The sequence below is a fragment of the Oryx dammah genome, unplaced genomic scaffold, assembly GCF_014754425.2.
Source record: "Oryx dammah isolate SB20612 unplaced genomic scaffold, SCBI_Odam_1.1 HiC_scaffold_11229, whole genome shotgun sequence".
Classification (NCBI taxonomy): Eukaryota; Metazoa; Chordata; class Mammalia; order Artiodactyla; family Bovidae; genus Oryx; species Oryx dammah.
Window position 1 is genome coordinate 4,516,568 of NW_024080622.1, and position 12,631 is coordinate 4,529,198.

General features: G+C 38.4%; 1 protein-coding gene across 1 annotated transcript in view; it reads right to left on the reverse strand.

The window, feature by feature from the left end:
- LOC120861168 (plakophilin-2-like) overlaps positions 1–12,404 on the reverse strand; it is a 92,086-nt gene extending 79,682 nt beyond the window's left edge. The window contains exon 1 of the mRNA XM_040236822.1: positions 12,120–12,404. Coding sequence (XP_040092756.1) covers positions 12,120–12,333 — 214 coding nt within the window. The 5' untranslated portion in view covers positions 12,334–12,404. The remainder of the gene's footprint in view (positions 1–12,119) is intronic.
- Between the last annotated feature and the right edge of the window lie 227 nt (positions 12,405–12,631).

Genomic DNA, 12,631 nt, shown 5'->3' on the forward strand with positions numbered 1-12,631 from the left:
GTTGATGGGACTGGATGCCATGATCTTAGTTTTCTGAACGTAAGCCAACTTTTTTATTCTTCTCTTTCACTGTCATAAAGAGGCTCTTTAGTTCTTCTTTGCTTTCTGCCATAAGGGTGGTGTCATCTGCATATCTGAGGTTATTGATATTTCTCCCAACAATTTGATTCCAGCTTATGCTTCATCCAGCCAATCATTTTGCATGTTATACTCTGCATGTAAGTTAAATAAGCAGGGTGACAACATACAGCCTTGACGTACTCCTTTTCCTATTTGGAACCAGTCTGTTGTTCCATGTTCAGTTCTAACTGTTGCTTCTTGACCTGTATACAGATTTCTCAAGAGGCAGGTCAGGTGGTCTGGTATTCCTTTGTCTTTCAGAATTTTCCACAGTTTATTGTGATCCCCACAGTCAAAGGCTTTGTCATAGTCAATAAAGCAGAAATAGATGTTTTTCTGGAACTCTCTTGCTTTTTCCATGATCCAACAGATGTTGGCAATTTGACCTCTGGCTCCTCTGTCTTTTCTAAATCCAGCTTGAACATCTGGAAGTTTATGGTTCACATACTGTTGAAGCCTGGCTTGGAGAATTTTGAGCATTACTTTACTAGCATGTGAGATGAGTGCAACTGTGTGGTAGGTTGAACATTCTTTGGCATTGCCTTTCTTTGGGATTGTAATGAAAACTGACATTTTCCAGTCCTGTGGCCACTGTGGAGTTTTCCCAATTTGCTGGCATATTGAATGGAGCACTTTCACCACATCATCTTTTAGGATTTGAAATAGCTCAACTGGAATTCCATCACCTTCCCTAGCTTTGTTCGTAGTGATGCTTACTAAGGCCCACTTTCATTTCCAGGATGTCTGGCTCTAGGTGAGTGATCACACCATTGTGATTATCTGGGTTATGAAGATCTATTTTGTATAGTTTTTCTGTGTATTCTTGCCACCGCTTCTTAATATCTTCTGCTTCTGTTAGGTCCATACCATTTCTGTCCTTTATTGTGCCTATCTTTGCATGAAATGTTCCCTCAAATTTTCTTGACGAGATCTCTAGCCTTTCCCATTCTATTATTTTCCTCTGTTTCTTTGCATTGATCACTGAGGAAGGCTTCTTCTCTCTCCTTGCTATTCTTTGGAACTCTAGATTCAAATGGGTATATCTTTCCTTTTCTCCTTTGCTTTTCACTTCTCTTCTTTTCACTGCTAATTGTAAGGCCCCCTCAGACAACCATTTTGCCTTTTTGCATTTCTTTTTCTTGGGGATGGTCTTCATCACTGCCTCTTGTACAATGTCAAGAACCTCCATCCATAGTTCTTAAGGCATTCTATCAGATCTAATCCCCTGAATCTATTTGTCACTTCCACTTTATAATCATAAGGGATTTGATTTAGGTCATACCTGAAAGGTCTTGTGGTTTTCCCTACATTTGTCAATTTAAGTCTGAATTTTGCAATAAGGAGTTCATGATCTGAGCCACAGTCAGCTCCTGGTCCTGTTTTGCTGACTGTATAGAGCTTCTCCATCTTTGGCTGCAAAGAATATAATCAATCTGATTTTGGTATTGACCATCTGGTGATGTCCATGTGTAGAGAATTCTCTTGTGTGGTTGGAAGAGGGCGTTTGCTCAAAGCCAACTTAAATTACTTGCTTTAAATTGCAAAGAGACTTACTATCAGGTTTGAACTCTGGGTTCATCCTTTCCACTGATCTTTACTATTGATCTCAACTATTTGATTGTATTGTGGCTCTTCTGAAATTGTCATTTATCAAATCCCTGGAGGAATTATCATCAGTTTTTTATGAGAACAAAACAATCATTCTCTTTCCTCTAGAACCTTTACCTGGACAACTCCAAATACTCTGTAAGTTTTTTATTTGTTGACATAAATCCTTATAAGGAAGTTCTTCTATTTTCAGATGAATGAATTGAGACTGATTTACTGGTTCCCAAAATAACTACAAGGTAGTTGTTAACAGGGAATAAAATAAGATTAGATCTTTAAACCACAGACTCTCTTCCTGTGCAAGGAAAGTTGTAACTCTCGATATTCAAACTGCAGGATGGCTCAATAGATAGTTTCTATGGTTAAAAGGCCAATCTTAAACAATAAATAATGCACATTAATTTGCCTAGGCAGTCATGAGTTTGAGATCAGTATAGGGGACTAATGAATTAGCAGCTGTGATCTAAGATTTAAAAAATATTTTGAACTGGCTGGAATTAAAAAATATTAATCAGGATGGAAACAAATCTCTTTAAGGCAAATCATTATTTTCTGTTCACTCAGAGGATAAAACACATAATAATATGACTACTGAGCATATAACTCAGCCATGCCCTTCTCCAAAAACAGAAATAAGAAAGCAACAAAAACATGTTATACATGCAGGTACATACTGCTTTAAATAAATCCAACATAAAAATTCGTATTTTCTAACATGGAAAATTAGGTCATGCCTTTATTTCAAAGGACTTGTTTACATCACAAAAGGACATGGGTATCTTCTTTAAACTGAAATAATCTGAGGCCCCCAACTCTACTACTTTCTGTATGTCTTGACAAATTACCTACATTTATTTCCCATAATTCCACCTATTAACAGAGTTGGTGAGAGACATTTATCCAAGAAAGCATATATTCAATGCTTTTAAAATTGTAAAGCAACATGCAAAAATTAGATAAGGCTTTAAAAACAGAATTTGGATAACAAAATTTGTATTTCACACATTTTCATGAATTAATCTGTTGTAGAAAGAGGGATAAACTGGTTTGCATGCTTTAATTCACACTGTATTGTATCTAAGAGTTTTTATTCAGGTATTGAATTTGGCTTTTTCTGGTTATTTTGATTGACCCAGCCATTGAGGATGACATTATTGTGGTTTTAAATAGTCATTCATATAACGTGCTTTTGCTATTTCCTAAAAAGGCAATGATTTATAGGCACTATTTCAAATTAATACTCACTCAGGCAACATTATCCAAACTGTTTCTTCTAAGAGCACTGCAGACATCTATGGAGCCCAATTTAAGGAACATGAAGGAGGAAGTTACAGAACTCAGTCCTCCTCAAATAACAGCAATTCAGATCAAAGCAGTTGCGGGGGCAGGGTAGGAGGGTGAGAGTTGGGGGGGGGGTTGGTTTTGATTCCAAATGGCTTAGAGGATTGCAGAGGTGTAGACCTCACAGGAAATGTAATTTTCTCTCTTTCCAATTCTGAATGTTAATCTGAATGATGTGATCCCAAAGCAGCTGTTCATGGGAAAACATCTTGGTTTCTGGTCATCTATGCAAGTATTGTCCAAGATAATGAAATACTCTTAGAGTTAAATATTGAAAATTAATTTCTATAATCAATTCTTTCTTTGTAGCTTTTGTGACCAGCTTTATTACCTAATTGGTTAAATATAATAATTTATTTATATCTATTACATATATATAAATGTCTATTTGGTTAAATTTAATACATTGATTTGTATATATTATAGATAAATAAATCTAGTACATTTATTATATTGAAGGACAGGATAGCCTAGCATGCTGCAGTTCATGGGGTTGCAGAGTCGGACATGACTTAGAGATTGAACAACAATATATTTATGAAATTAAATTGACAAGTCTCTAATTATGACTCTATTACCTGTATCTGGGCACATTAAAAGAAAAATCAAACACAGCTTCCTTTATGGCAAGCATTAACAGGTGATACAGTTGCTAAACAAACACCTTTAAATAGCTCGTGTTTATTAGAGAGATGAGAGTAGCATTCACATTCAGAAAAGCATCTTGTTTTCAAGCCTCCAGCACTCTCTGCTGCTGCTGGTGCTGCTGCTAAGTCGCTTCAGTCGTGTCTGACTCTGTGCGACCCCATAGATGGCAGCCCACCAGGCTCCCCCGTCCCTGGGATTCTCCAGGCAAGAACATTGGAGTGGGTTGCCATTTCCTTCTCCAATGCATGAAAGTGAAAAGTGAAAGTGAAGTCGTGTCCGACTCCTAGAGACCCCATGGACTGCAGCCCATCAGGCCCCTCCGTCCATGGGATTTTCCAGGCAAGAACTAAGCATGGTTGAAAAACTTATTTGGTTCACATTCAGCTCTAAAAGAAGAATGTGTAGAGATGGCGGTATATAAATTCCCATGAAAACAGGTACTCATAGAAATCAGTATGTGTTCACTACCGGTGTTGATTTAAATGCTACAATTTATTGTGCTCAATCACAGACAGTTGCCTTCACTGTCTGAATTCACAATGGTCTTTTTGATGGAAAGAGACTAGACTCTGGAAGTCTAAAAGCTATCACCTTCTTCTCTTTGGTCTTTTCACAGCAACCTCTGGGTAAAAACATCTCTCTTTCTCCACATACCTTAAAAAAGATTTAACTACATGACGTCTTGAAACTTATTAGAAGGAATCTGTATAGCAGTTCATATTTAAAAAGCTCCTTAAAATCGTTTACTAACAAAAGTAGGTACTAAAAGAAAACACAAAATAGGACCCATCAAGAACCAAATGGACTTCCCTGGTGGCTTGGATGGTAAAGAACCTGCCTGCCAATGCAGGAGACATTAACAGACTCAGGTTTGATCCCTGGGTTGGAATGATCTCCTGGAGAAGGGAATGGCTACCCACTCCAGTATTCTTGTCTGGAGAATTCCATGGACAGAGGAGCCTGGTGGGCTACAGTCCATGGGATTGCAAAGAGTTGGACACAACTGAGTGATTAACTCTTTCAGTTTCACTGAGTTAGTGAAGAACTTTTCTTTGTCTGTGTGGTCATGTAACATAGAATTCATTTTCCCTGACTTAACATTAAAATAAATTATTTCTTTTACTTTCTGTTTTTACTTTCTAAGAAAAATATATTCATGAAAACCACAATTCCACAACCCTGTTACACAACTCAGGTAAGCACTTGCTCAGGCTGGAAAATGAGTGGAATTTGTTGGTTGAAAAAACTATGGTGAAGAATTGTTTTAAAGAAGACTAGAGTCTATTAATGTCTTGCATTATGAAAATATTAACAAAACGTGGTGTTGCTATAAATGACCAGTTAAGAAAGCTCACATGATCAACCCTGAGGAACAACTCAGTGTATTGAGTATACAGTTGGAAAGTACTGGCTGAGTTCTTACCAAGTGGAATATGCCAGGAGTCAGTGTTGGCAGAAAAGTGGTGACCACAGCTGGCTTCAAAGTTGAGTATGCCAGAGACAGACCAACAATCCTGGCAGAAAGGGCCTTGAACTCCAAGTGCCACTGTGTCACTAGTCAATGGCTATCACCCATTAATATACTAACCAGCCGCCAGAAGTCCTTATTTTTTAGGAGTCCCTTTATGTAGTTTATGATACCATTCTATGACATTTTGGAGGTATTCCTCAAATTACTGCTTTCAGTTCAGTTCAGTTCAGTCGCTCAGTCTTGTCCGACTCTTTGCGACCCCATGAATTGCAGCACGCCAGGCCTCCCTGTCCATAGATAACCACAAAACACACATTTAAAAGTTCCTTCTATACTGCAGGTATCTATATCATATACTTGGAATAGCCATATGTGATTATAAAATGTGTGATTATAAACTGGTAACTTAGCATATTGGTAAAATACTAAGTGGATACATCCTGGAATTTTTTAAATCTATAGGAATTCCTATAATTTATCACCATACTTTGGCATTCCTGCCAATTCATTTGCTGAGATATTTCATAATGATTACTTATAAAACTTTAGAACTGCAATGACAAATAACACATTATACTCACAATGTTGCCACTAATAGTCAAATAGATGAATTTATAGAACTTTCTCCTTTAAAACACTCTACCAGTTTGGGTAGTAACTCTTAAATCATGATATTTCTACTGCCTCTCACTTGCCAGTGCTAACCTCTTCTCTCCCAGCTGATTCATAACTTCTGTCCCTTCTTTAAATCCACCAAATCTGCCAAATGTATTTTCAGAAAACCCCTGCATATTCATGTTTCTCCCCTTTGAAACATCTTGTTTGACTCACAGTGATCAAATCTTTAACTTGGATCTTTAACTCGATACTATGAGGTGGAGGGATGAGGCAAAGCTGCCTATACAGGGGCACAAACTGAGCTGAGTTTTGAGGGGCATTTAAGAGTTAAGCCAGCCAAGAGAAGGGAAGGGGGAGTCAGAGTAGTAGTAGGGAGAGGAATTGAGCAAGATAAATTGCTGGTGTTTGGTTGTGTGCCAGAATAGTGGTGATAGGACCAAGTTTGAGAAGATGCAGGCATCAGAGCACAGAGAACTTGAAATGCCATGCTGAATAAGGAATTTCACTCCTGTAGAGAACAGCAAGAAACTGAAGGCATTTAAATCAGGAAATGGAGCGCTGAGATTAGAAAGTTTACTACCTAGGTGGAGAATGAATTGGAGTAAGGCCAGTAAAAGCAGGAAGAGGTCTTATGTTCCAAGTAAATTTTTACCTTCTTAATGTAGAATCCATCTTTTACTACCACTTCTGGCAGTCCTATATCAGAACTTGACATGTTAATGGATGATCAGTCAATATTTCCTTGTACATTCAAAATATCCTAGTTACACATATTCAATTTGCACTTAATCCTTCCTGTGGATCACCACAGTGAAGCCAAAATGGGAGGATGACAGTTGCTTTTGTCTTAGAGTGGATAGAAGGTGCTCAAATATTTCCTATTGTTTCTCTGTCATTCTGGAAATAAAGAAAGGAAGAAAAAAATTTCCCCGAAATGTAGGCAGACTCTTTCTAAGTGATTAGAAAAGCTGACTATGTTCATTGTGGCAAGGTTGATTCTACATCTGCATAATATATATTTACTGTCATTCTCTTATCTTTTTAGTGTGTCTATTTATCTGCAATATTTTGATATTCTATAATGAGTTATTATGATCTGTCAAGAAAAGTTTAAATTTATATTCCTCCTTCAAAAGAAAAGTTCATCAAGATACAATAATTCTGATGTGATCTTCCTCACCACCATCCTGTGACCATACTAGTGAGATTTAAGATTTAGTGGGAATAATTTATTAAGCTTCTAGTGAGTAGTATTTTCTTCTGGATATCAAGGAGTTGCAGAACTTTGGTTATGATGCTTTGGCCAATTAATACTTTTAAGCCTAAAGCTGACTATTCCAAGAACACAAGTATGTGAATTCTTTTAATGGTAATAGCAAGCTGTGTTTTCAAATGCTCAAGTTCTTTTTTCTGAATATGTATTTTCATTTACGTCTACATATTGAATGGGCTCCTCAGCTCATTTTTAAGCACTTTTCTTAATAACAGAGCAACTGTATTTATGTCCTATATCCGGTCAGCATTAATGGAATTACACAAAAGATACACAATAGATTTTTCAATAATTCTATTATAAGAGGACCTGAAATTCTGCTTATTGTTCTTATCCTAATAAGTCAGGGGATGGTTCACTCTAATACAAAGATTAAATATTCTACTAATTGTAATTCTACTAATTGTCTATTCCCATTTGCAACACTCTTTTTACTATTTACTCTCCCAAAAGGAGTATGATATTTATGTCTTCATACATTTGTGTACATGCACAAAATAGCTGGAGTCCAACATTTACCTCAGAATGGTATATTTTAAAATTCTTGAATGTCATCTGAGATAGTACCAAATGATCTTGTTATAGACAATATTAATCAACTCTGATATATAAATTCCAGAGGTTTTAGCAACATATTTGTTATTTATATTTCATTATTATCAAAGATATGCTTGTTCTCTCAGAAAAATTTAAAAAAAGTTTCTAATAATTTCTATTGATCAGACCAGAAACTCAATTTGAATATAAAATTAATGTTAACTGTTTGAAGATAATATGTATAGCCTTATTTTAATACATAGGAAAAAATTTAAAGCTGATATCCAAAACAGTTAGGAGAAGGTGAATAACATATGCCTAGAATATCTGGCCCAAGGGGGCTACCCTGTGTTCTCATGACTGGAACTTACTAACACAGGGCATAAATAACATTAATGCAGTCTTTAAAAAGTCTAAGTGAACAGCTGTCTTCTCTTAAGGTAATTTCAGATACCTTATCTGGGACATAGAGCAATGTACTTTTATAATCAAACACTGTTACATTTCAATTGACTCTGAGGCATCGCTACTCATGCCCTCACTCAAGACCTTATCCATAAAAGATGTGTTGTCACCGTTATCTAGGGATGAGGAGTTAATTTTTTTTGCAATCACCATGTTGTTAACATTCTATTTCCTTTGACTAATTATAATGGGAAGAATTTCTGGGAAAAAAAAAACACACTTTTTTTAATCCTTGCAATTGATCTGCTAGACATTAGGCTATATCATATATTAGGCAGACAAGGAAGTACATTAAATCAGGCGGCACTACTGATACTTTACATTCTCAGCGACACAGCCATGTGCCTGCTATCCCACCATCTAACTTTTTTTCCTTCTCTCCAGAATTCTCCTACTTTGTAAAGGACTAGTCGCCTTGCTCCCAGAATTGCTTCATTCCTGGAATTCCTTTTTTGGCAACAAATAATTCACACAGGATTTAAACAATGTCCAACAATCCTCACCCTCACCCCCCAGCCCCAATAATACCTATTAATTGCCTTTTTTGCTACCTTAGCCAATTTTCAGTCCTTTCCCCCAAAATCCTTCTGATCACAGGTATTCAAAACATCTTGGCAAGGAAAACCATTTAAGTAAACAGCATGCCTTTGGTTGATTTCCAAAGTTGCAATTTTTATTATGCTATTGTTCATTGTGTTTATAAGTATTACATATGATAACTTAAAACATGACTTCCTTACCCAGGCACCCAAGGGGGAACTGTTATAATAAGTAAAGTAGTAGTATTTTCAAAGTAAATGTAATAAATAGGATATGGACACTTAAAATTCTTCCCTTTGCTAATATAATAATGTACTTGCAATTCGTAAATGAGTTCTAACTTTTATAAAAAAAATTAAAATTTTCTACAATACAGACTCATCTCACAATGCTGCTATAGACCTCAGTTATGTCTCCCCACCCCCCAAGAGTTACAGCCAATTTTAAAATGTTCAACACAATTTAAAAATAACATCAAAAGTTAAGAGTAATTTATAATGAAAACCACTCACTTATATAAAGGCATTAGAGAGAAGCTGACAAGTTAAAGAACCCTGCAGGGTATTTATCAACAAATCGGTCATATTTATCTCATCTCTGCTATCAGAAGATTATCTGCTGGTTCAGTCTTACAGGTATGTCAACAATTCAGAATTCTCCAGAGCCCTGGAGCTAAAAGCAGTTAACATTAGGGTCATTTCTTCCTGGAATTTATGTTGATACAGGATTCCAGACCACCACAGTTTCAACAGTCGCCTGTCTGTTTCAACTTTAGAGACAGGACAGTAACATTGAAACAACACTCACCACCATAAGAAGCTCCCAGACTTCTTCAAAGAACTTTAACAATATACACAAACCACCCCTGGTAATTGTTCCATAGTATGTTAATGCTAAATTCCTCTGAAGCTAATTTCCTCTTTGAGTCTCAGAAGCTTTGTTCCTTAGTTGGACTCAAGCAGTTACAGCAGAAGCATCATGACAGGGCCCTTTGTTCTACCATATCAATTCTGTGAACTGTGTAATATTCATGCTGTTCCCCCTAGAACACTCTTCCTTCAAACCATTACCTATGTCCAATCCTACTGATTTTTTGAGACCTAAAATCCCAATTCCTCCAAGAAACTTTTCAAAATTCCCTCCAGATAATAGTCTAACTCATACTTTTAAACTCTATAATTTGTTGGCTGTTCTTCCTTTGAGTAGCTTGCCATTTTTTATTTGATTAACACATTTTTTAGAGAGCATTTTCCTTCTACAGACTTTGAACTCCTTGCTTTAAAGCAAAAAGAGTGTATGTTTAGTTCAGCACCTGCAACAGTGCCCTGAATGAAGACTAGACACAACAGAAAGTTCTTGAATTCACCACACAACATGAATGCACCATTTTCAAGAGAACAAATCATATGTGGGTTTGGAACTAAGCGTCCAATAAATATTGAGAGACTGACAGACTTTTCATATGTGAAATGGATCCTCATATTTATTTCATATAACTATTTGAAGGATACAATAAAATGCAAACATAATCTTGAACAGGGTTAGGCACAGAGTAGACGCTCAGCAATGCTCCTTTTCCTTTTGTTCATTCCCTATTTTTACTGAATAGTTGATGTCTGCTTGCTCTTCCTCGCCATTCTCAAAGGGTAGGAAAAATATTTCATGTGCCCTCCTTGTATTCCCCTATGCAGAAGCAGCTAGTCTGGCTCCAGTTTAGCACTGGATCTGCACAGACTGAAGGGGTACAATGATCTCACTGGTCAAAAACTGGCCTCAGTTTTCCTGGGGTCTTTAGTCAGATTCCTAAATGTAAATTAGGTTCTTTTTTTCCATGTGCTATGGCAGTTCTGTGTCACTGAGATGTCTCCGCTCTCTCAGAACTTTATCAATTATATTTAAACAAAAAATGGGAATGGACCATAGACAGGCTTGGGTCTAATAAAAATCCTACTTTGTATTAATTACCAAAAAGCTTAACAACGTAACTGATGAGTAGTTTAAAAATTAAGGCTTGGGAGTTTTTCTGCTACTTACTATCTGTGGGAAATTGTTACTTAACTGCTTAGTAAAGCAACCTACCTCACAAGCATTTTTTTTTTTCCTGGAAACATAAATAACATAATGAATACACACCACAAAGTCCAATTCTTGGCACATAGTAGGCACACAATTACATCAACTCTAATCATTAAACAGCTTCTCTTTACCTTTCAAGTATGTAAATATTGATTGCCTGACCCTTTAAAATTATTTTACACAAATGGAAAACAATACAGCCTCTCAGTTTCTGCTGTTTTAGATCTCTGATCTGGTCTGCAAGCATTTTTCTTTTTCTTAATCGATTCTACAGTTGTCATTTCTCAAGTTAACTTCCTAGAGAAACAGTTCAACATTGCATGAAACAACTGGTAACCCAACTTAACTGTTTCTTTCCTCTTCTCTTTTCCATTAACAAGCCAAGAATACTTTTATATTAAAAAATTAAACAACTAATAAAATAATTACTGAGGGGCTCTGATCATCTGACTTTTAGCAAGAGAGAAAAGGTATTTCACATTCTCTAATTTTCAGAACTGGTTTGCCATCTTCTTTCCCTTCCACCTCCTTAACTATCAATTACTACTAAAAAAAAAAACAAAAAACAAAAAACAACAAAAAAAAACAAACACTAAATCTTGTTCACTTCCAAAGTTTAATTTTTTTGGAAATACCAGCTCTGTACTCACGAGTGCGTTGGCGGGGCACAGCAAGCAAGGCAGGCGGGACTGCTGCTGGCCGGGTCAAAGTCCCCTTCTTTCTTCTCCTCCTCCCAGTCAACCCGCGGGGTGGTTTGATTGCTCCCCAGCCCAAAGTCTCCTACCTTTCACTTCCTAGATGAAACCACTCGCTCCATACACTGGGTGGAGTGCCCCGAAGTATCTAGGCAAGGCCCACAATCCCAATTTATAGGTTGTAGGAGAGCCAGTACTTTCAGGTTTTCTTTTTAAAAATATTTATGGAGGTCACAGATCCTTTAAAAATTTTAATAAAAGCTCGGGGCGCTTTCTCCCAGAAAAAAATGATCATATCAAATTTCTGCACAGAATTTCAAAGTATTTACAAATTCCTGGAACCTCCAGATGAAGTCCCCTGGGGTGGGGGGCCTAGGGGAGTAGGTTAAGGAAGGGGTGAAAATCTTGGACTGAATTCTTTTCAAATATATATATATATATATATATATACACACACATATGCATTTAATATACGTAGACACATACATGACAAATCTGAGTAAGAGGTTATTTTAAGAAAGAGTGCTTTTCCAAAGTAAGCTGGTCTGAGTCTGGAGGCGCGACTGGCCGTACAATGGGCCGGCAACCAACAGGTGTACAGAACCCGGGTCCTGCACCCTCAGGAAGAAGCAAGAGGAAGCAACCGGGCGCTGAGGGTGAACGGGGGGTAGGGAAGGGATAAAGGGCAGGAGGAGGGCGGTGTAGGGGACAGCGGGGCTGCACTCACCGTTGCCCGCGAAACTGCGGCCCTTCCGGGCCAGGGTCTGCTGCACCTGCTCCTGGATCCGCAGGCTCTTAACCGCCTGGCCGCTGCTCCCCGCCAGCTTCAGCTTGGCCTCGGAGGGCAAAGCCAGGCTGGAGCTGTCCAGCTGCCCCAGGATCTGCTGGCCCAGGACTGTCCGGATGTAGCCGCACTCCACCGAAGAGCCGGGAGCAGCCATGAGGCCGGAGCTGGGGACCAAGCCGATGGCCTGCCGCGAGACCTGCGGGAGAAGCTGCGGCGGAGCCCGGGGCACCCGTGCAAGCCCCGCCCCACCGCCCCGGCCCCTCCTCCGGCCCCGCCTCCGCGCCGGTGAGAGGCCCGAGCCGAGGAGAGCTGGGCCTCCGGAGGCCGGAGCTGGGTCTTAGGCAGGAGAGGGGCGCGGCTCCAGCGCGCCTAGCACTCGGCTAGGGAGCTGGGCCGAGCGGACCTCGCGCGCCGACACCTGGCGAGTTGAACTGCTCACAAGGAAGCGGTAG